The 21,474-nt window shown below is 35.4% G+C and overlaps 1 protein-coding gene across 1 annotated transcript in view; it reads left to right on the top strand.

Annotated features, from left to right (window-relative positions):
- The window catches only part of LOC122751459 (phospholipid-transporting ATPase ABCA3-like), a 211,829-nt gene that overhangs the window by 55,363 nt on the left and 134,992 nt on the right, over nt 1–21,474 (top strand). Inside the window, 1 exon segment of the mRNA XM_043998522.1 lies at nt 17,524–17,658. Within this exon segment, the coding sequence (XP_043854457.1) occupies nt 17,524–17,658 (135 nt within the window).

The following is a 21,474-nucleotide window of genomic DNA, read 5'->3' as shown; positions in this document are numbered from 1 at the left end:
AACAGTATTAGACCAAATATAAAACTAAATTACTTAAGAAAGAACTATTTATTTGAAAAAAAAACTGCTGGGAAAAGTGGAAATCAATCTGGCAGAAATTAGGCTTAGTCCAACACATACACCATATTCTACATATGTTTGAAGTGACTATGTGATCTTAATAATAATGATCACAGTAATTTTAAAAATTAGAAGAGAAGTAAATCATATATTTCTCACATCTTTGGTTAGGAGATATACTATTGACCAAACAAGGTATAAGAGAACATTACAAAAGATAAAATAGGTAATTTTCATTATATGAAATTGAAAAACTTCTACACAGGCAAAATTGATGCACTTAATTTAAGAAGGGAAGCAGTAAAATAGGAAAGTAACTTTATCTAAAATTTATCTTTAAAAAGTTTATTAGGGGGTGGCTAGATGGGGCAGTGGATAAAACACCAGCCCTGGATTCAGGAGGACCTGAGTTCAAATCCGGACGCAGACACTTGACACTTACTAGCTGTGTGACCTTGGTCAAGTCACTTAATCCTCAATGCTCTGCAAAAAAGAAAGAAAAAAAAGAAAAGAAAAAGTTTATTAGCATGCAGAAATCTGTTTAATGTGATTATTCACATTTAACCTATATCAGATTGCTTGCTGTCTTGGGGAAGGGGGAAGGAAGGGGTCAGAGGGAGAAAAATTTGGAACTAGAAATCTTATAAAAACAAATATTGAAAACTATATCTACATATAATCAGAAAATAATAAAATACTTTTATGATAAAAAAGTTTATTAGTAGCTAAGATATAAAAGCAATTCATAAAAGATCAAATAGTGGGTTTTGCCTCATTCCTTGCAAATTGGCAAGAATGACAAAAGATGTCAACAATCAATATTGGAGGGTTTGTGGGAATATAAACATGTTGTTGGAGCTGTGAATTAGTATAACAGTTCTGGAAAGCAATTTGGAATTATATAAATAAAGTGACTAAAATGTCCATACATTTTGACTCCTTTACTGGGTGTTCACCTCAAGGAAGCCATTAATATGAAAAAACAAATCCCCATATACGCCAAAATATTTTGATAGTATTTTTTATGCTAGCAAAAAAAAAAAAAGCAAAACAAATGCCAGAATGATTAAACAAAATGTAGTATGCAAATGTAATGACAAGTTGCTGTGCTATAAGAAATGATGAATGTAATGAATATGGAAAAACATAAAAAGATCTACCTGAATTGATGTGGAATGAAGTAAACAGATAAAAGAAAACAATATATACAATGACTACAATATAAATGTAAATAACAACCACATTTATTTTAAAAATCAAAAGTAAATGCTAGGGGGCGGCTAGGTGGCGCAATGGATAAAGCACAGGCCCTGGATTCAGGAGTACCTGAGTTCAAATCCGGCCTCAGACACTTGACACTTACTAGCTGTGTGACCCTGGGCAAGTCACTTAACCCCCATTGCCCTGCAAAAAAAAAAAAAAGTAAATGCTATAAAATTACAAAATACAATCTTTGTTCAAAGGAAGAGCTATGAAATGATGTTCTCAATCCACCCTTTCATAGAGGTGGAAGATCCACAGAAATCATAAATGCACATGTTTTTATGCTTTTTCAATGTACTGATGAGTTTTGTTGACCTTTCTGTCTCATTTTTTCCTTTTATCTTTAAAATTTGTTTTTTCTATGGTATGACTCCCTGGCAGGGAAAAGGGAAAGAAAGAGAGAAACTAGGGGATTGTAAAAAACAAAAGGCATCAAAAAACATTTTTAAAAGGTTCTGAATTGCAGTTTTCTTTTTCTTATGTTATTTTTTACATTTTACATGGTGTGCTAGTTTTTTTTAAAATTTTTCATTCTCTTTTGAGACATGTCATTAAATTGACATGTGTGTCCTGATATCAGAGATCAAGTTTTCCTTTATTTATTTCTAGCATTCATTTAAAAATTTTTTTGAGTGCTAATCTTTGTTCCTCCTTCTAGACTATCCCTAACCCATGGAGAAAGCAAGCAATAGGATATCAATTATATAGGTGAAGTCATGCAAAACATACGTCCATATTAGCTGTTTTGCAACAAAATGAAAAACAAGAAAAAGTGAAAAAATACTTCAATTAGCAGTAAGAAAATATCAGTTCCCTCTCCAGAGTTAGATAGCATTTTTTCATCGTGAGTTTTTTGGAATTGTGTTGGATCATTGTATTCATCAATATAGCTAATTCTTTCACAGTTGATCATTACAATATTGCTATTACGTGTACAGTGTTCTGTTGGTTCTGTTCACTTTGCATCAGTTCATATATCTTCTGATGTTTTTTCTGAAACTTTCCTCATCTTTTCTTATAGTACAAGGGTATTCCATCACAACCACATACCACATTTTGTTCAGCTTTCCCTCATTGATGGGGAGCACTTTAATTTCCAATTCTTTGGGCCTTCCCAGTACAATCAGGGGTGAAGCAAGGATGCCCATTATCACTTCTTTTATTTAATATTGTACTAGAAATGTTAGCTAGAGGAATAAGAGAAGAAAAAGAAATCAAAACAATTAGAACAGATAATAAGGAAAAAACTATCACTCTTTGCAGATGATATGATGTTAAAATTAGAAAATCCTAGAGAATTAACTAAAAAACTACTCGAAATTATTAACAAATTTAGCAAAGTTGCAGCTTTTCTATATATCATCAGCATTTCCATATATTACCAACAAAGTGCAGTAACAACAGATAGAGAAATTACATTTAAAATATCTGTGGACTATATAAAATACATGGGAGTCTACCTGCCAAGAAGAACCCAGAAACTATATGACCAGAACTTTAAAATACTTTCACACAAAGTCAGATTTAAACAATTGGAAAAATATTAATTGCTCTTGGGTAGGCCAATCCAATATGATGAAAATGACAGATGCTAGGTGGAAGCTGGAAGGCGACAGGCATTCTGCTGCATATTCTCAGCTGATTCCTGGGCATTGGTATTTTCTCAGGTATATGTTAGACCAAGGTACTAAAAATAGTATCTTCTAAGCTGAAGGAGTCAATCAGCATTAGGTAACCATTAACATAGCCCATTTGATGACAAATTTGACCAAATCCCCAAATTGGCTGCCTGCCAGATTTATCTAGTTCTGAAGATGGCAGAGAGGAAACAGCAAGCTGCCTGAGGTCTCCTTCTGTTCCCTCAAAAAGAACATTAAATCAAGCCTCTGGACAGATTCTGAAACTACAGAACCTTCAAAGAGATAATTTAGAAGACTTCAGGAAAAGGTCGGTCTGACTCGGGCAAAAGGGAGGCCCAGCACAGGGCAGCAGCCCAGCGCCAAGGGGGTTAGGGGAAGTCAGCAGGAGCTGCGGGCCACAGCCGAACAACTGAGGCCCCTGGAACCTGGCTCAAAAATCTGGTGGCCAAGAAAGACAGTGGAAAAACCTACCTGCACCAGCCGAGAGGGTAAGTTGCCAGCTGTAGGGCCACGAACAGGATAGGTGCAACCAGGCACACTGACCTAGCGCACTTAGACAGGAAGTGCAGGGGGGCAAACTGCACACACTATAAAGGCCTCAGAGTAAAAAGCCAGTCACACAGCACCTATACTCCTGCACAAGAAGCCCAAAACAGGGACCCTGGTGCCCCCAGAGCAGACCTCAACTTAAAAAATAAATAAATAAGCTGCAATAATGAGTAAGAAGCAAAAAAGAGCCCTCACCATTGAGAGCTTCTGTATCAATAGGGAAGAAGCCAACATAAACTCAGATGAGGACAATACCCTCAAATTGCCTACATGTGAAGCCTCACCAGGGAAGGTGAATTGGCCTCAAGAACAAAAAGCCTTCCTGAAAGAGCTCAAAAAGGATTTCAAAAATCAATTGAGAGAGGTAGAAGAAAAAATGGGGAGAGAAATGAAAGCAAAACAAGAAAACTATGAAAAAAGAATCACCACCTTGGAAAAGGAAGCACAAAGATTGACTGCAGAAAATAATTCCTTAAAAAATTCATCTGGCCAAATGGAAAAAAAAAGTGCATAATTTCACTGAAGAAAACAATGCCTTAAAATATTCACTTGGCCAAATGGAAAAAAGGTGCATAATCTCATTGAAGAAAACAATGCCTTAAAAAATTCATTTGGCCAAATAGAAAAAAAGGTGCATGATCTCACTGAAGAAAAAAATGCCTTAAATATTAAAATTGGACAGTTGGAAGATAAGGAATCCATGAGACACCAGGAATCAGTCAAGCAAAATCAAAAGAATGATTTCCTCATTAGAAAGACAACTGATCCGGAAAACAGATCCAGGAGAGACAATTTGAGAATCATTGGACTGCCTGAAAGCCATGACCAGAAAAAGAATCTAGACACCATATTCCAGGAAATTATTAAGGAGAACTGCCCTGATATCATAGAATCAGAGGATAAAATCATCATTGAAAGAATCCACCGATCACCTCCTGAAAGAGACCCCAAAAGGAAAACTCCAAGGAATATTGTAGCCAAATTCCAGAATTATCAGGTGAAGGAGAAAATACTCCAAGCAGCCAGGAAGAAGCAATTTAAATATCATGGAGCCACGGTCAGGATTGCTCAGGAACTGGCAGCTTCGACATTAAAGGACCGCAAGGCTTGGAATATGATATTCCAGTAGGCAGAGGAGCTTGGATTGCAGCCAAGAATCTGTTACCCAGCACAAATGTGCATTTTCTTTCAGGGAAAAAGATGGACATTTAATGACATCGGGGACTTTCAATCTTTCCTGATGAAAAGACCAGAACTGAATAGAAAATTCAATCTTAACATACAAGACTCAAGAGAAGTTTAAAAAGGTAAACAGAGGGGAAAAAAAGATTACTCAATTAGGTTAAACTGTTTATATCCCTACACTGGAAGATAATACTCATAACTCTTAAGAACTGTAAATGTATTTGGGTAGAGAGAAGGACTTTACACAGAGGGTATAAATATAAATTGTCTTTGATGTGATGATACAAAGAAAATTAAGGGGTTAAAAAGGGAGTCTATGGGGAGAAGAGGAAAGGGGAGATGGAATGGGGTGAATTATATCATATGAAGAGGTGAAAAGCTATTACAATAGAGCAAAAGAAAGGAGGCTTGAACATTGTTTCAACCCTACGCTAATTAGATTTGATTCAAAGGGAATAACATATACGTTCTTTGGGGAAGGGAAAGGGGGGAACTGATAGAAGGGAGGACAAAAGCAAGGGAGAAAAAGGTAAAGAAAAGAGGGGGGGTGATAAAAAGGGAGGGCAGATTGGGGAAGGCAGGGGTAAGAAGTAAAACATCAGTGAGGAGGAATAGAGTGAAAGAAGGGGGGAAAAGTACAAAGGGGGTAAATAGAATGGAGGGGAATAGACAGTCAATAATAACTGTGAATGTGAATGGGATAAACTCTGCTATAAAATGGAAGCTAATTGCAGAGTGGATTAAAGCCCAGAATCCTACAATATGCCGTTTACAAGAAACACATTTGAAGCAGAGAGATACACACAGAGTAAAGGTAAAAGGCTGGAGCAGAATATATTAAGTTTCAGCTAAAGTAAAAAAAGCAGGGGTAGCAATCCTTTCCTCAGACAAAGTGCAGGCAAAAATAGATCTCATTAAAAGAGATAAGGAAGGAAATTACATCTTGCTTAAAGGTACTATAGATAATGAAGTGATATCAATATTAAATATGTATGCGACAAGTGGTATAGCATCCAAATTCTTAGAGGAGAAGTTAAATGAGTTTGTTAAGGGCTAAAATTCTAGCTAAACTGTCTAAAATATCTAATGAGTGGTCGCCAATAAATTATAAGCTTTAGCAAGAGTTAGACTTTTAAGCATTTATTAAGGAGAATAAGAATTTGGTAAAGAGAGAGAAAAAGGCCTAGATTCCTATCTATTAAAGGGAGAGCACATTTTTAGCTCCCGTCTCCGCCAGAGTCCAGAGGAAAGAGCGCGAGACTGAGCGCCAGTCTCTTCCTTCCTCCTCCCACTAGTCCGCGTCACTTCCTGACTCCTGAAGAAAAGACTCCTGGTCTTGCCCTCAAAGACCTTCGCCTCATGGGCAGAACTCTTCTACAGTAAGTATCCAGCAGGTGGCGTTATTCCAATCGTTACAGTCCCCCCTGTTGTTCCTCAAGAAACAAAATGTTTCCTTGACGGAACAGTAAAAAGAATATAATAACTATTGCTAACTAATAATATGTGAACAACAATATAGAAAAGGAAGAGAGGAAAGTTTTGTTCAGAGGGGCGATTTTTTTTTTTTTTTTTTTGTCCTCATGAACCGACGCTTTGACATTAGTCTTGCAAAGGGAGGGCCTCTGCAGAGAGTACATGTTACAGATGGTGTATATTATAACAGAAAGAGAAAAAAAACCAACAAAAAGAACAAATCAAAACTGTTCATTTAAAGTCTCTGAAAGTCTTTTCTCAGATGTCCTCTAGGTGTAGTCGTGGAATGGAAGTCTTTTCAGGGGTTGATGTGTGGATGCTGGTAATCAGCCAGGAAATTTCCTACAAAATTGAGCTTAACACAACTTTAAAATAGCTTTGTCAATAATCAAATCAAACAATGAAAGTTCTCAAAAACATGTCTAAGGGAATTCAGAATCTTAGTTGTTACACATGAAACATATAATAAAACAAAAATTGAAACATTCTTTAAAATTATAATATTACTATTATATATTATATAATATTACTATAGTCCCCCCCCTTATGGAGGGTAATTGAGAAGACAATTGCTGTGATATTAATTTTTCAAAATAATTTTTATCTTTGTTTCATCACTTTTTGCATCATCTGCCTAATCATCCTCATGCCATTATGAGAAATTTAAAAAATCTAATATAATTGGTAACAGGTGTCAAGGCCAAATTCAATACTGTATTTATCATGACACCTGAGATAATTATGGGGGTTACCATAAAAGAAGAGAAATGATGGGATATGAGCATTCCCACACTTGAGCAATATGTACTGCCCATACAGTATGCCAGGCTTAAAATAGGTGGATGGAATATATGTCCATGCCACCAAACATATTGGAAGAAACTGAGTCAGACTTAATCAGATGCATGGGATTGAGATGTCCATGGCATCAGGCATATAGGAGGGAGCATAGAAGCCAGGTGTAGAAGTGAGATGGGTGGGATCAATACTTCCAGCCATCTGTACAATATTGTGGGGGAAAAGAGAATAAAATATTAAACCAAGAGAATCCAACCTCAACATTAGTCAAAAGCCGTTCCCTCGGCCATACCTTGACTTCATGCATGTCTCCCCTCATGTGACAGTTCAGTGTCTGCTCCTTGAGCAATATGTATTCCTCTTGTGATTGGATGGCACCTTGGCCAACTGGCATCTGATAACTCAGAATAAAGGCAATTAATGTCTTAAATGATAAGTTCCCATAATCCAAGTCTCATATGGATTTAAAATTGAGGATAATAAATGATTGCAAAAAATGTGAATACATCTTGACTCAAAATATAATATATAATTATGCAACAATTTCAAATAATACCCTTTTTTTTTACTTAGTATACAATTACTTTTGTGAAAAATCAGAACATACTTAAATACAAGTTAAAGCACAACAGAATCTCAAAGAACTTTTTTTTTTTGAAAATAGAAAACTTTTACAAATGTTCCCCTCTTTTTTTTTTTTTTGGGAATATGCTTATCAAAAATAATACTTCTAGAATCAATTTACACTTGCCATGGCAACCAATTTGCCACGGAAATGCTTTAAAGAGTTTGATCAAATAATCAGTTGAGAAAAAATAACAAAAACAAACAACTCAGAATATGGGAGCACAATACTCCTAGAATTAACATTGTATAATAAAAACAAAACCATCTTGCAATGTTTCAAAATTAGATAGATAAATGAATAGAAGAAAATACACATGGAACAATAAAAGACAATGAAATTCAAACTAAGGAAATATAAATGAATATGAACTTAATAAGAGTATTATAAAATATAAACTTGATCACATGACTATAAAAAACTTTTACAAATATTCTCCTTGTTTTAAAAACTAAGTATAAGACACAATCTCAAAAGCATGAAAATCTCTATGAAAATAAACCCATTACCATTAATTTCAAAATGTAGATGTAATAGCATAGAAATCCTATGTAACCTCTGAACTGATACAATTACTCTGAGTGAATTCAGAACACTTTTGATTCCGATATCTAAAATCCCCAATACTCATATCAATACCTTGCTGCTTACTTCTACATTCCTGTACAATATATACCCTTCCATGCCAAAAGAAGCAGAGTCTTGAACTATGTTGATGATTGTCATTCTTATTCAGCTTAAGTTTTTCTTCTTTAACCCCTCTATATTGTCTGTCGGGCTTTTCACCATACAAATGCTTTATAAGATTACTAATGAAAGACAAAAGCAGGTTAGCAAAATTATGAACAAAACGAGCATATCTGGAATTTAAAGAGTTTTCTAAGATTGTCTCAAAAGCACAGCCAGGCTGGAGAAGGGCTGAGCCTGAAGCTGCAAATGTAGTTACAGAAAGTTGAGCATGCGCATCAGATCTCTGGACTTCCCAGGCAGGGGAAGTAATGGGCTTGGCCATGGGAGGAGTAGAGGGTGGGGTCTGGGGAGGAGGGGAGGGACCAGAGCAATTTGAATCAGACTTGATTTTGAACTCAGGCCTGGATTCCTCTTCTCCCACTTTGCCTCTAGGTGCTAGGGGATTAAAAGCTTCTAGAGGGTGGGTCATTGCCTCCAGGCATGCAAAATTAAAGCAACAATTAGTGTTAGAACTGGGAAAAGCTGCAGGAATCTCTTCAGGCTTCTCTGAAAAAGCATGGTTGGGAGAGGGAGAGATATTTCCTTGTGTGAGTAAGTTGCTGGCTCTTTTAACAAAAATAAAAAGAAAAATAGAAAATCCACAAAAACAAAGCATTAACATGATCTTATCTCCCATTTGTCTGGTTAAACAGACTAAAATCAAAAATAGGGTAATTAGGGAGTTTAAAAGGTCCATTCGAAAAAATTTAAAGGAAAACACAGCCAGTGCGCCAGTACTTAGCAGTTAAAGGGAGAGGGAGGGGAAATTTCTTACCCAACCAGCAGATCAGAAGAAGACTGAGGGTTAGCTTTCCTCTTCGTGGTCAGCCATCTGTTAAGGGCTAAAATTCTAGCTAAACTGTCTAAAATATCTAATGAGTGGTCGCCAATAAATTATAAGCTTTAGCAAGAGTTAGACTTTTAAGCATTTATTAAGGAGAATAAGAATTTGGTAAAGAGAGAGAAAAAGGCCTAGATTCCTATCTATTAAAGGGAGAGCACATTTTTAGCTCCCGTCTCCGCCAGAGTCCAGAGGAAAGAGCGCGAGACTGAGCGCCAGTCTCTTCCTTCCTCCTCCCACTAGTCCGCGTCACTTCCTGACTCCTGAAGAAAAGACTCCTGGTCTTGCCCTCAAAGACCTTCGCCTCATGGGCAGAACTCTTCTACAGTAAGTATCCAGCAGGTGGCGTTATTCCAATCGTTACAAGTTACAAGACGAATTAGACAGTAATACTATACTAGTGGGGGATCTGAATGTCCCCCTCTCAGAAGTAGATAAATCTAACTGAAAAATAAATAAGAAAAAAGTGAAAGAGGTGAATAGATTACTAGAAAAGTTAGACATGATAGATGTCTGGAGAAAATTGAATGGAGATAGAAGGGAATATACCTTTTTCTGAGTGGTACATGGCACATTTTCAAAAATTGGCCATGTATTAGGGCACAAAAACATCATAGTCAAATGTAGAAAGGCAGAAATAGTAAATGCATCCTGTTCAGATCATGATGCAATAAAAATTACATGTAAGAAAGAGCCAGGGAAAAGTAGAATGAAAATCAATTGGAAACTAAATAATTTCAGTCTAAAGAATGAATGGGCCAAACAACAAATCATAGAAACAATCAATAACTATATCCAAGAGAATGACAATAATGAGACAACATACCAAAATCTATGGGATGCAGCCAAAGCAGTGCTTAGGGGAAATTTTATAGCTCTAAATGCTTACATGAATAAAAAAAGAGAAAGAGGAGATTAATGAATTGGGCATGCAACTTAAAAAACTAGAAAAAGAACAAATTAGAAATCCCCAATTAGATACTAAACTAGAGATCCTGAAAACTAAAGGAGAAATTAATAAGATTGAAAGCAAAAAACTATAGAATTAATCAATAAAACTAAGAGCTGGTTTTATTAAAAAAACCAATAAAATAGATAAAATATTGTTTAATTTGATTAAAAAAATAAAGAAGAAAAACAAATTGCCAGTATCAAAAATGAAAAGGGTGATGTTACCACCAATGAAGTGGAAATTAAATCAATAATTAGGAATTATTTTGCCCAACTGTATGCCAATAAATTTGACAATCTAAATGAAATGGATGAATATTTACAAAAATACAAACTGCCCAGGTTAACTGAAGAGGAAATAAAATCCTTAAATAAACCCATATTAGAAAAAGAAATTGAACAAGCCATTAATGAACTGCCTAAGAAAAAATCCCCAGGGCCAGATGGGTTTACGGGTGAATTTTACCAAACATTTAAGGACAATTAATTCCAATATTATACAAATTATTTGGAAAAATAGATGAAGAAGGAGTTCTACCAAATTCATTTTATGACACAAATATGGTGGTGATACCAAAACCAGGCAAAGCAAAAACAGAGAAAGAAAATTATAGACCAATTTCCCTAATGAATATTGATGCTAAAATCTTAAATAAGATATTAGCAAGGAGATGACAGCAAGTGATCACCAGGATAATACACTATGACCAGGTGGGATTTATACCAGGAATGCAGGGCTGGTTCAACATTAGAAAAACTATTAACATAATCAACCACATCAATAAGAAAACCAACCTAAATCATATGATTATCTCAATAGATACAGAGAAAGCTTTTGACAAAGTACAACACCCATTCCTAATAAAAACACTAGAGAGTTTAGGAATAGGTGGAGCTTTCCTTAGAATAATAAACAGTATCTACCTAAAGCCATCAATAAGCATTATATGCAATGGAGATAAATTAGAGGCCTTCCCAATAAGATCGGGGGTGAAACAGGGATGTCCATATTCACCACTATTATTTAAAATGTACTAGAAATGTTAGCTTTAGCAATCAGAGAAGAGAAAGGAATTAAAGGAATTAGAATAGGCAAGGAGGAAACAAAACTATCACTCTTTGCAGATGATATGATGCTATACTTAAGGAATCCTCGAGAATCAACTCAGAAATTACTTGAAACAATTAACAACTTTAGCAAAGTAGCAGGATATAAAATAAATCCACATAAATCATCAGCATTTCTATACATGACCAACAAAGTCCAGCAGCAAGAGATAGAAAGAGAAATTCCATATAAAGTAACAGTAGATAATATAAAATACTTGGGAGTCTACTTGCCAAGACAAACCCAGGAACTCTATGAACACAACTACCAAACACTCTTCACACAAATCAAATCAGATCTAAATAATTGGAAAGATATCAATTGCTCATGGATAGGCAGAGCTAATATAGTAAAAATGACAATACTGCCTAAATTAATTTACTTATTCAGTGCCATACCAATCAGACTACCTAAAAATTATTTTATAGAGCTAGAAAGAATAATAACAAAATTCATCTGGAAAAACAAAAAATCAAGAATATCCAGGGAAATGATGAAAAAAAATTCACAGGAAGGTGGGTTAGTGGTACCAAACCTGGAGCTTTACTATAAAGCAGCAGTCATCAAAACTATCTGGTACTGGCTAAAAAATAGAGTTGTAGATCAATGGAATAGGCTAGGCACAGGAAACGCAGTAGTAAATGACACTAGTAATGTAGTGTTTGATAAACCCAAAGACTCCAGCTTCTGGGATAGGAACTCAGTATTTGACAAAAACTGCTGGGAAAACTAGAAGACAGTATGGCAGAAATTAGGCATAGACCATCATCTTACACCTTGTACTAAAATAAGGTCAAAATGCATACATGATTTAGATGTAAGAGGTGATACCATAGGTAAATTAGGAGAGAAAGGAATAGTCTACCTATCAGATCTTTGGAAAACAGTTTTTGACCAAACAAGAGATAGAGTATATTATAAAATGCAAAGTGGATGATTTTGATTACATTAAATTAAAAAATTTTTGTACAAACAGAATCAATGCATCCAAAATTAGAAGGGAGGCAGAAAGCTGGGAAACAATTTTTGAGGCCAGTACTTCTGATAAAGGCCTCATCTCTAAAATATATAGGGAATTAAATCAAATTTATAAGAACCCAAATCATTCCCCAATTGAGAAATGGTCAAAGGATATGAACAGGCAGTTTTCTGATGAAGAAACCAAAGCTATCTATTACCATATGAAAAAGTGCTCTAAATCTCTAATGATTAGAGAGATGCAAATTAAAACAACTCTGAGGTACCACCTGACACTTATCAGATTGGCTAAAATGACAAAAAAGGAAAATAATGTTGGAGAAGCTGTGGGAAAATTGGAACACTAATCCATGGTTGGTGGAGCTGTGAACTGATCCAACCATTCTGGAGAGCAATTTGGAACTATGCCCAAAGGGACGATGAAGCTGTGCATACCCTTTGACCCAGCAATACCACTTTGGGGTCTTTTTCCCAAAGAGATCATGGAAGGGGAAAAGGACCCACATGTACAAAAATATTTATAGCTGTTCTTTATGTGGTAGCAAGGAATTGGAAGTTGAGGGGATGCCCATCAATTGGGGTATGGCTGGACAAGTTGTGGGGTATGAATACAATGGAATACTATTGTGCTGTAAGAAATGATGAACAGGAGGAGTTCAGAGAAACCTGGGGGTCTTGAATGGGCTGATGATGAGTGAGATGAGCAGAACCAGAAGAACATTGTACACAGTATCATCAACATTGAGTGTTGATGTACTGTGATGGACTATATTCTTCTCACCAATGCAGTAGTACAGAAGAGTTCCGGGGAACTCATGATAGAAGAGGATCTCCAAATCCAAGGGAAAAAAAAGAACTGTGGAGTATAGATGCTGAATGAACCATACTATTTCTTTTGTTTTTGGTGCTGTTGTTTTTTCTATTTTGAGGTTTTTCATCACTGTACTGATTTTTCTCTTATAACATGACTAATGCAGAAATATGACTAATGTTATTATGTGTGTGTGTGTGTGTGTATATATATATATATAACATATCAGATTACCTGCTGTCTAGGGGAGGGGGGAAGGCAGGGAGGGAGGGAGAAAATCTGAAATTGGAAAGCTTGTATAAACAAAAGTTGAGAACTATCTTTACATGTAACGGGAAAAAAATAAAATACTTTATTAATTTTAAAAAAGAAAATGACAGTCTTATCTAAGTTAATTATTTTACTTAGTACTATACAAATCAAACTATCAAAAATATTTTATAGGTCTAGAAAAAAATAATACAGTTTATCTAAAAGAACAAATGTGAAAGAAGGTAGTATAGCAGTACCAGATCTTAAGCTGTATTATAAAGTGGTAATAATCAAAATAATCTGGTACTGTCTAAGAAATAAGAAGGTGGATCAGTGTAATAGAATAGGTAAAAATTATACTATAGTTAATGACTATACTGATCTAGTATATGATAAACCCAAAGATCCAAGCTTTTGGAACAAAAACTCATTATTTAACAAAAAATTCTGGGGAAATTAGAAAACAGTATAGCAGAAACTAGGTACAGACCAACATCTCACACCATATGCTAAAATAAGGTCAAAGTGGGTACATGATTTACGCATAAAAGGTGATACCATAAGCAAATTAAGAGATCATGGATGGCCAGCTAGGTGGTATAGTGGATAGAGCACCAGCACTGGAGTCAGGAGGACCTGAGTTCAAATCCAGCCTGAGACACTTAACACTTACTAGCTGTATGACCCTGGGCAAGTCACTTACCCCCAATTGCCTCACTAAAAAAAAAAAAAGAGAGAGAGAGAGATCATGGAACAGTTTATGTCAGATTTGTGGACAGAAGAATAATTTAGGACCAAAGAAGACACAGAGAGCAATACAAAATGTAAAATAGATCATTTTGATTATATAAAATTTAGAAGTTTTTACACAAACAAAGCTAATGTAATCAGTATTATAAGGGAAGCAGAAAATTGGGAAAGAATTTTTGAAATACATATCTCTAATAAAGGCCTAATTTCTCAATTATTTAGAGAACTGAGTTAAATTAATAAAAAATACAAGTCATTCCCCAATTGATAAATGGTCAAAGGATCTGAACAGATAGTTTTCAAATAAATCAAAGCCATCTATAATCATATGAAAAAATGCTCTAGATCACTATTGATGAGAGAAATGCAAATTAAAACAACTCTATCAGAGTGGCAAATATAACAAAAAAAGGAAAATATTAGATGTTGAAGGGGCTGTGGGAAAACTGGGATGCTAATCCACTGTTGGTGTAGTTGTGAAAAGATTCAACCATTCTGGAGAGCAATTTGGAAGTATACCCAAAGGGCTAGAGAACTGTGCATACCCTTTAATCCACAAATACCACGGCTAGGTTTATATACCAAAGACATTCCCCCAAATGAGAAAAAGGCCTATTTGTTCAAAAATATTTCTAGCAGCTCTTTTTGTAGGGGCTAAGAATTGGAAACCAAAGGAATGCCTATCAACTGGGGAATGGCTAAACAAGCTGTGGTATATGATGGTGATGAAATATTACTGTGCTAAAAGAAATGACAAACAGGATGATTTCAGAAAGGCCTGAAAGAGTTGTATAAACTGATGTATAGAAAAGTGAGCAGAACCAAGAGAATGTTGTGCACAGTAACAATATTGTTTGATGAAGAACTATGAATGACTTAACTATTCTCTGCAATACAATGATCCAAGACAGTCCCAAAGGACTAATGATGAAGCATACTATCCACACCTCCAAAGAAAGAACTGATATTGATGGAACAGACTGAAGTATGCTATTTTTCACTTTCTTTTTTTTCTTTTAATCAAGTTTTCTGTACAAAATGACACATATGGTAATGTTTTACATAATTGTACATGTATAACATATAGCTGATTTCTTAGCATCTCAGGGAGGAAAGAGAGGGAAAGAGGGATAGAATTTGGAACTCAAAACTTTAAATAAAAATGTTTATTATTAAAACAAACTCCAAAAAATTACAATTCTTTGCTACCACAAAAAGGTGCTGTGAATATTTTCATACATGTATATATGTATACTTTTCCTTTTTTTAACCTCTTTGGGACACAGATCTAGTAATGATACTGCTGAGTTAAAAGGGATGCATAGGTTTTTTTGACCTTTGGTCATAATTCTAAGTTGTCCTACAGAATGGTTGGACCAGCTCCCAATTTTCCTACATCCTCCCCCCCCCCACATACACACCATTTATAATTTTCCTTTTCTGTCGTGTGAGACAATCTGATAGGTATGATGTGGTACCTCAGAAATGTTTTAATTTGCATTTTTCTAATCAGTTATGAGTTAGAGCATTTTTATATGACTAGGCCTATCTTTAAATTCTTCTAAAAACTGCTTGTTCATTTTTGACCATTTATCAATTGGAGAAATTACTTTTATTCTTATAAATTTGACTTAGTTCTCTATATATTTAAGAAATTAGACCTTTATCAGATAAATGTGCTGTAAAACTTGCCCCCCCATCCTGTTTTCTGCTTTCCTTATAATTTTGAGTCAATTTTTGTTTGTCCAAAACCTTTTTAATTTCAAATAATCAAAATTATCCATTATATTTCTTATGATTCTCTCTACCTCTTGGTTTGCCACAAACACTTCCTTTATTCTTATATAACAGATATAACAAGTAAAATTTTCATGTTCCTTGAATTTGCTTGATTTTTCATTTTGGGATCTCTAAGGAGTTGTTAGGTGGATTCTTTTAATTACTATTTTGCCCTCTGGTCCTAGGTATCAGGGCAGTTTTCTTTGATATTTCTTGAAAGATGCTGTCCAAGTTTTTTTTTTTTTTCCCAGCATGGCTTTCATGTGGTCTAATAATTCTTAAATTATCTGTCCTGGATCTATTCCAGGTCATTTGTTTTTCAAGGAGGTATTTTACATTTTCTTCTATTTTTCTAAATTCTTTTGATTCTGTTTGACAGATTCTTGATGTCTCATAGATTCATTAGCTTCTACCTGCCCAATTCTAATTGTTTCAAGGATTTTTTTTTTCCTTCGGTTAGCTTTTGTACCTCTTTTTCCATTTGGCCATTTTTAATTCTTAAGGAGTTGTTTTTTTCAGTGGACTTTTTTTCCATTTGGCCAATTGTATTTTTAAATACTATTTTCTTTAGTCGCTTTTTGTCCTTCCTTTTACAAACTGTTAACTCTTTCATAATTCTCTTTTATAACTCTAATTTCTTTTCCCAATTTTTCTTCTACCTTTCTGACTTTTGAAATCTATTTTGAGCTTTTCCAAGAAGGTTTTTTGGTCTTTAGACCAATTCATCTTCCCCTTTGAGGCTTCACATGTTGTCATTTTGACAGTATTGTCCTGTTCTCAGTTTGTGTTTTGGTCTTCCCTTTTGCCATAGTAGCTTTCTATGATCAATGTTCTTTTCTGTCTATTACTCATTTTAGCCAATTTTTGTGACTTTTAAAATTGAGCTCTCTTCCTGGAGCACAGAGGGCACTGCCCCAGGTTTCTTGTGTTAGGAGCCTGGGGCCTGATCACTGGCTTTCTGCTCCCAGGCCTCAGGGATTCACAGCTTATTCACTGTGGTGGGGTGGCCCAGTCTAGTCATACCTGTTGTGTATGGGGGTTTCCCCAACTGATAGTCTGCTTTCTTCATTGGGTCTAGAGGTCTCACAGTTGACCTGTTGTGCTACTACCCTGCTGAGCCAGAACCAGGGGCCTTGACTGCTGATCTGTGCTGTGGCTAAGACCTCTTGCTGGCTTGCCCAGACACCATTTGTGCTGGGCAGTATTCCCCTTTTACCCAAGTAAGACAGACCTTTCCTGAAGTCTTTCTAAATTATCTTAAGATGGAAGATTGTTTCACTCCATCTTTTTGTGGGTTCTAGTAGCTCTAGAATCTGTTTAGAGGTTTGATTTAATGTTGATTCTGAGGAAAACAGGGGAGAGCTCAGGTAACCTTCTGGCATCTCTCCATTTTGGCTTTTCCCTCAGGCACAGTGAATTTTGTCAATTTCCTCTCCTCCAGGTTTCTACCATGATTTTTCTGCCATGATCTCATTCCTGGCTTTTTTTCCCTCATTTTGATTATTTTAAATCAGTGGCATTTTCCAAAGAGTATCCTGACATTAGACATAGAGATTCAAATCTAAGGTAATTTTAGAATGAAAATTCATTACTTTAAAGTTTGTTATTGCTTTGTCCATATCAAAAATCAAAATTAGCAAAGTTATATTATTTTAACTGTTCAAGTTATTGATGTTAATTTTTTTAATTGTTATTGTAATCTTTGTAATTAAATTTTGATTTCCTTCTTAGTATTCCTATTGGTTTGGGACTTCAACACCTACTGAGGATATTAACGTAGGACCTAATATCCCTTTTGAAAATCCATACATTGAAGAAGAACCTGTGGGCTTGAAGGCTGGGATTCAAATAAAACACCTCTCTAAGGTATTATGGCCCCGGGTCTCTTTTCTAGATGGAACTAAATCTGTTAACTGTACATTTCAGTTGTTAGCACTTAATATAGCAAAGAATTATTAGGTTTTAATTAACAAAGTCTTGTTAGAGTTTCTTCCTTCCTTGGAAGAAAGTCAAGTGAAGGAATTAACTTAAATTTGCAGTCTTCAGTAGCCATTTGTTTCTTTTAAAAAAAAATTTCAGTTAACAAGCATTTCAGCTCTCCTGTTTCCCTGTGGTATTGAGAAAAATAAATAAAAACCAGAGTCATTGTAATAAATATGATTGATCAAATAAAACAGATTCCCTTATTGGCCATGTCCACAAATGTATGTCTTATTCTCCAAATTGAGTCTAATGCCTCTCAGAAAATATAAGCATACTTCATCATGAGGTGTCATTGCACCGATCATTTTTAAGTCTTTCCAAGTTGTTTTTCTTTACATTTTTTTGTTTCTCTACAAGTCATTCTCCTGATTTTGCTCACTTCATATCACTTCAAGTAAGTTTTCTATTGTTTTTCTGGCACAATACTCCATTAAATTAATATACCACAGTTTGTTCAGGCTTTCCCCACTTGATGGATACCTCATTAGTTTCCAGTTCTTTACTACAGTAAAAGGGGGCTGTTATGAATATTTTTGTACATGTGGATCCTCTTCCTCTTGCTTTGATCCTACCATTGGTGTTACTGAGAAAGTACATATATTCTTTACTGAACTTCAGGAAAGAAGGAGCAGATTACTTTCCAGAATTGCTGGATCTATTCACAGCTCCTACATCCTGCATCAGTGTGTCTGTATTCCTGTAGCCCCTATAACATTTGTCATTTTCCTGTTTTGTCATTTTTGCCAATGTGACAAAGTGAGCAGAGTGTGAGACAAAATCTCAGAGTTGCTTTACATTTTTATAATTAATAATGATTTATATGAGATCGTTTGGTTATTAATTGCTTGGACCTTTAACTTTGGAAATTCCTTGTTCATACCCTTTGACCACTTATCTATTGGGGAGAATAACTGTCATTCTTATATATTTGAATTAGTTCTTCATCTATCTTGGATATCATGATACCTTCATCAAGGAAAGTTGCTTCAAAGATTTTTTTCCAGTTAACTGTTTGCCTCATAATTTTAACATCATGCATTTTGTTTGTGCAAAAACTTCCCTCAATTTCTTGTTCTTGTCTCATTGCTATAGTTAGCATTTCTAGCACTATATCAAATAATAGTGATGATAATGAATACCCTTGTTTTTTCCCAATCTTAGAAAGACCTTCAGTTTATCTCATATACATATAATACTGGCTTTTGGTTGTATATGGATACTGTTATGTCAATGAAAGGTTCATTTATTCCTAATATGTTTATTTTATTTATTTATTTTTTTTTTTTAGTGAGGCAATTGGGGTTAAGTGACTTGCCCAGGGTCACATAGCTAGCAAGTGTTAAGTGTCTGAGGCCGGATTTGAACTCAGGTACTCCTGACTCCAGGGCCAGTGCTCTATCCACTGCGCCATCTAGCTGCCCCTTATTATTTTTTAATAGAAGTGGACTGGGCATGATGGTACATGATTCAGACCCCTGCTGCTAGGGAGCCTGGGGCTAGTACATAAATTTAATTTGGGAGTTCTGAACTTCACTAGGATTCATTAAGTCTGGCGCCAATACAGTAAGCCACAAGCTGCAGAAGACAGCCAGGCTACCTAAGGAGGGATGGACTGGCCCAGGTCAGAAAATGGAATTTATGGCTTGGATGTCACCACTGCATTTCCAGCCAGAACAAGATAGGGAGATCAAGTCTCAAAAAAAAAAAAAAACAAATAGAAAAATATGTTGCATTCTGTTCATCTGTTAATATTATTATGTGATCTTAATTGTCTTTGTTGTTAATATGGTCTGTCATATTTATCATTTTCCTAATATAGAACCAACCTTGCATTCCTAGTATACATCTTACCTGGTCATAATGTATAGTTTTCTGCATGTGTTGCTATAGCCTCTTTGCTAATTTTTTCTTTGAAGTTTTTACATCTATATTCATTAAGGATATCCATCTATAGTATAGTTTCCTTGCTTTGTCTCTCCCTAGTTGAGGTATAAAGACCATATTTGAGTCATAGAGAGAATTGGATAGGATACATTCTTTTATTATTTTTTTTTTGTTTGTTTGTTTGTTGGTGAGGCAATTGGGGTTAAGTGACTTGCCTAGGGTCACACAGCTAGTAAGTATTAAGTATCTGAGGCCAGATTTGAACTCAGGTCCTCTTGACTCCAGGGCCGGTGCTCTATCCACTGCGCCACCTAGCTGCCCCTCTTATTTTTGCAAGTAGTTTATGTAACATTAAAATTAATCTTTGAATGATTGATAGATTTGAGAATCCATCTGTTCCTGGGGATTTTTCCTTGGGAGTTCATTTGTGGCTTGATCAATTTCTTTTATTGGAATTGTGTTAAATTCTCTTTTTCTTCTGTTAATCTGGATGTTTTATATTTTTGTATGTTCATCAAAGTTTACCATTTTATTATCACATAATTAGACAAAACAGCTATTTATATTTTCATTTATTTCAGCTTCATTTGCTTTTTAAATTTTTAATAATGACAACTTGACTTTATTCTTAATCACATTAACAGTTTATTTTTTTTCAAGAACCAGCTTTCATTTATCAATGCTCACTAGTCTTCCATTCTCTTTATTCTCAAACTCCTTGACCACATCTCCCCACTCTGTGACAAAGGGGTGGCCTTTCTACTGGCCAAGGCCAGCCCTTGTAGATGATGGTGATATTTTCCTGTTTTCTCCTATAGATTTCATCCTCAATCATCCTCCATTTCTCTTGAATTTTCAACCTTTCCTGTTAGTTCCTTCTTTTCCTACTGCCTTAAGAATGCCCAAGTTACCCTCTTTTTTTTTTGCAGGCAATGGGGGTTAAGTGACTTGCCCAGGGTCACACAGCTAGTAAGTGTCAAGTGTCTGAGGCCGGATTTGAACTCAGGTACTCCTGAATTCAGGGCCGGTGCTTTAACCACTGCGCCATCTAGCTGCCCCTAGTTATCCTCTTTCTAAAAAACATTTCAGTAGATCCTACAGTCCCCTCAAGCTATCATATTTCTTTCCTCCATTTCTCAGGCAAACTCCTTTAAAATGTTATGTATACTCACTACTTGCACTTCCTCTTCTCCTCCTCATGTAACCATTTGCAATCTGGCTTCCAACATCATCCCTCAACTGAAACTGCTTTCTACAGTGATCTCAATTCTAATCCTTCTTAACCTATATGCTATATGTAACAGTGTTGATCATCCTGTTTTCTCTTTGGATTTTTATGACCCTGCTCTCTACTGGTTGACCTCTCACCTGTCTGCACATGCCCCCTAATTGTGAGTGTGTTCCCCATGGTTCTTTCTTAGGTCCTCTTGTTTTCGACTTCTATACTTTTTCTGTTAGTAACTTGAGAAGTTCTCAAGAATTTAATTATTAACTCTGTGCAGATGCTTCCAATCCTTCAGACTTTGCCTTTCAATCCAGAATCATGAATTGCCTAGTAGATATTGAATTAATTCATTATCTTTACACCTAGACCTTCCTTCTTCCAGATGTCCTATTGTCTGTGGAAGGCATCATCATCATACTTCAAGTGTCAGTTTCTCTGTATTATCATGAACTCACTCATCCTCTTTCCACATATCCATTAAGTCTCTAAATCTTGCAATTTCTACCTCACAACACCTTTCATATATGACTCCTGCTCTCCACTCACATAGCTACTCCCAGTTCAAGCCCTCATCACCTTGATTATTGCAA

This window comes from Dromiciops gliroides, chromosome 1, assembly GCF_019393635.1.
Source record: "Dromiciops gliroides isolate mDroGli1 chromosome 1, mDroGli1.pri, whole genome shotgun sequence".
NCBI lineage: Eukaryota > Metazoa > Chordata > Mammalia > Microbiotheria > Microbiotheriidae > Dromiciops > Dromiciops gliroides.
The sequence above is the reverse complement of the archived record's forward strand: the minus strand, read 5'-3'. Positions and strand labels throughout refer to the sequence as shown.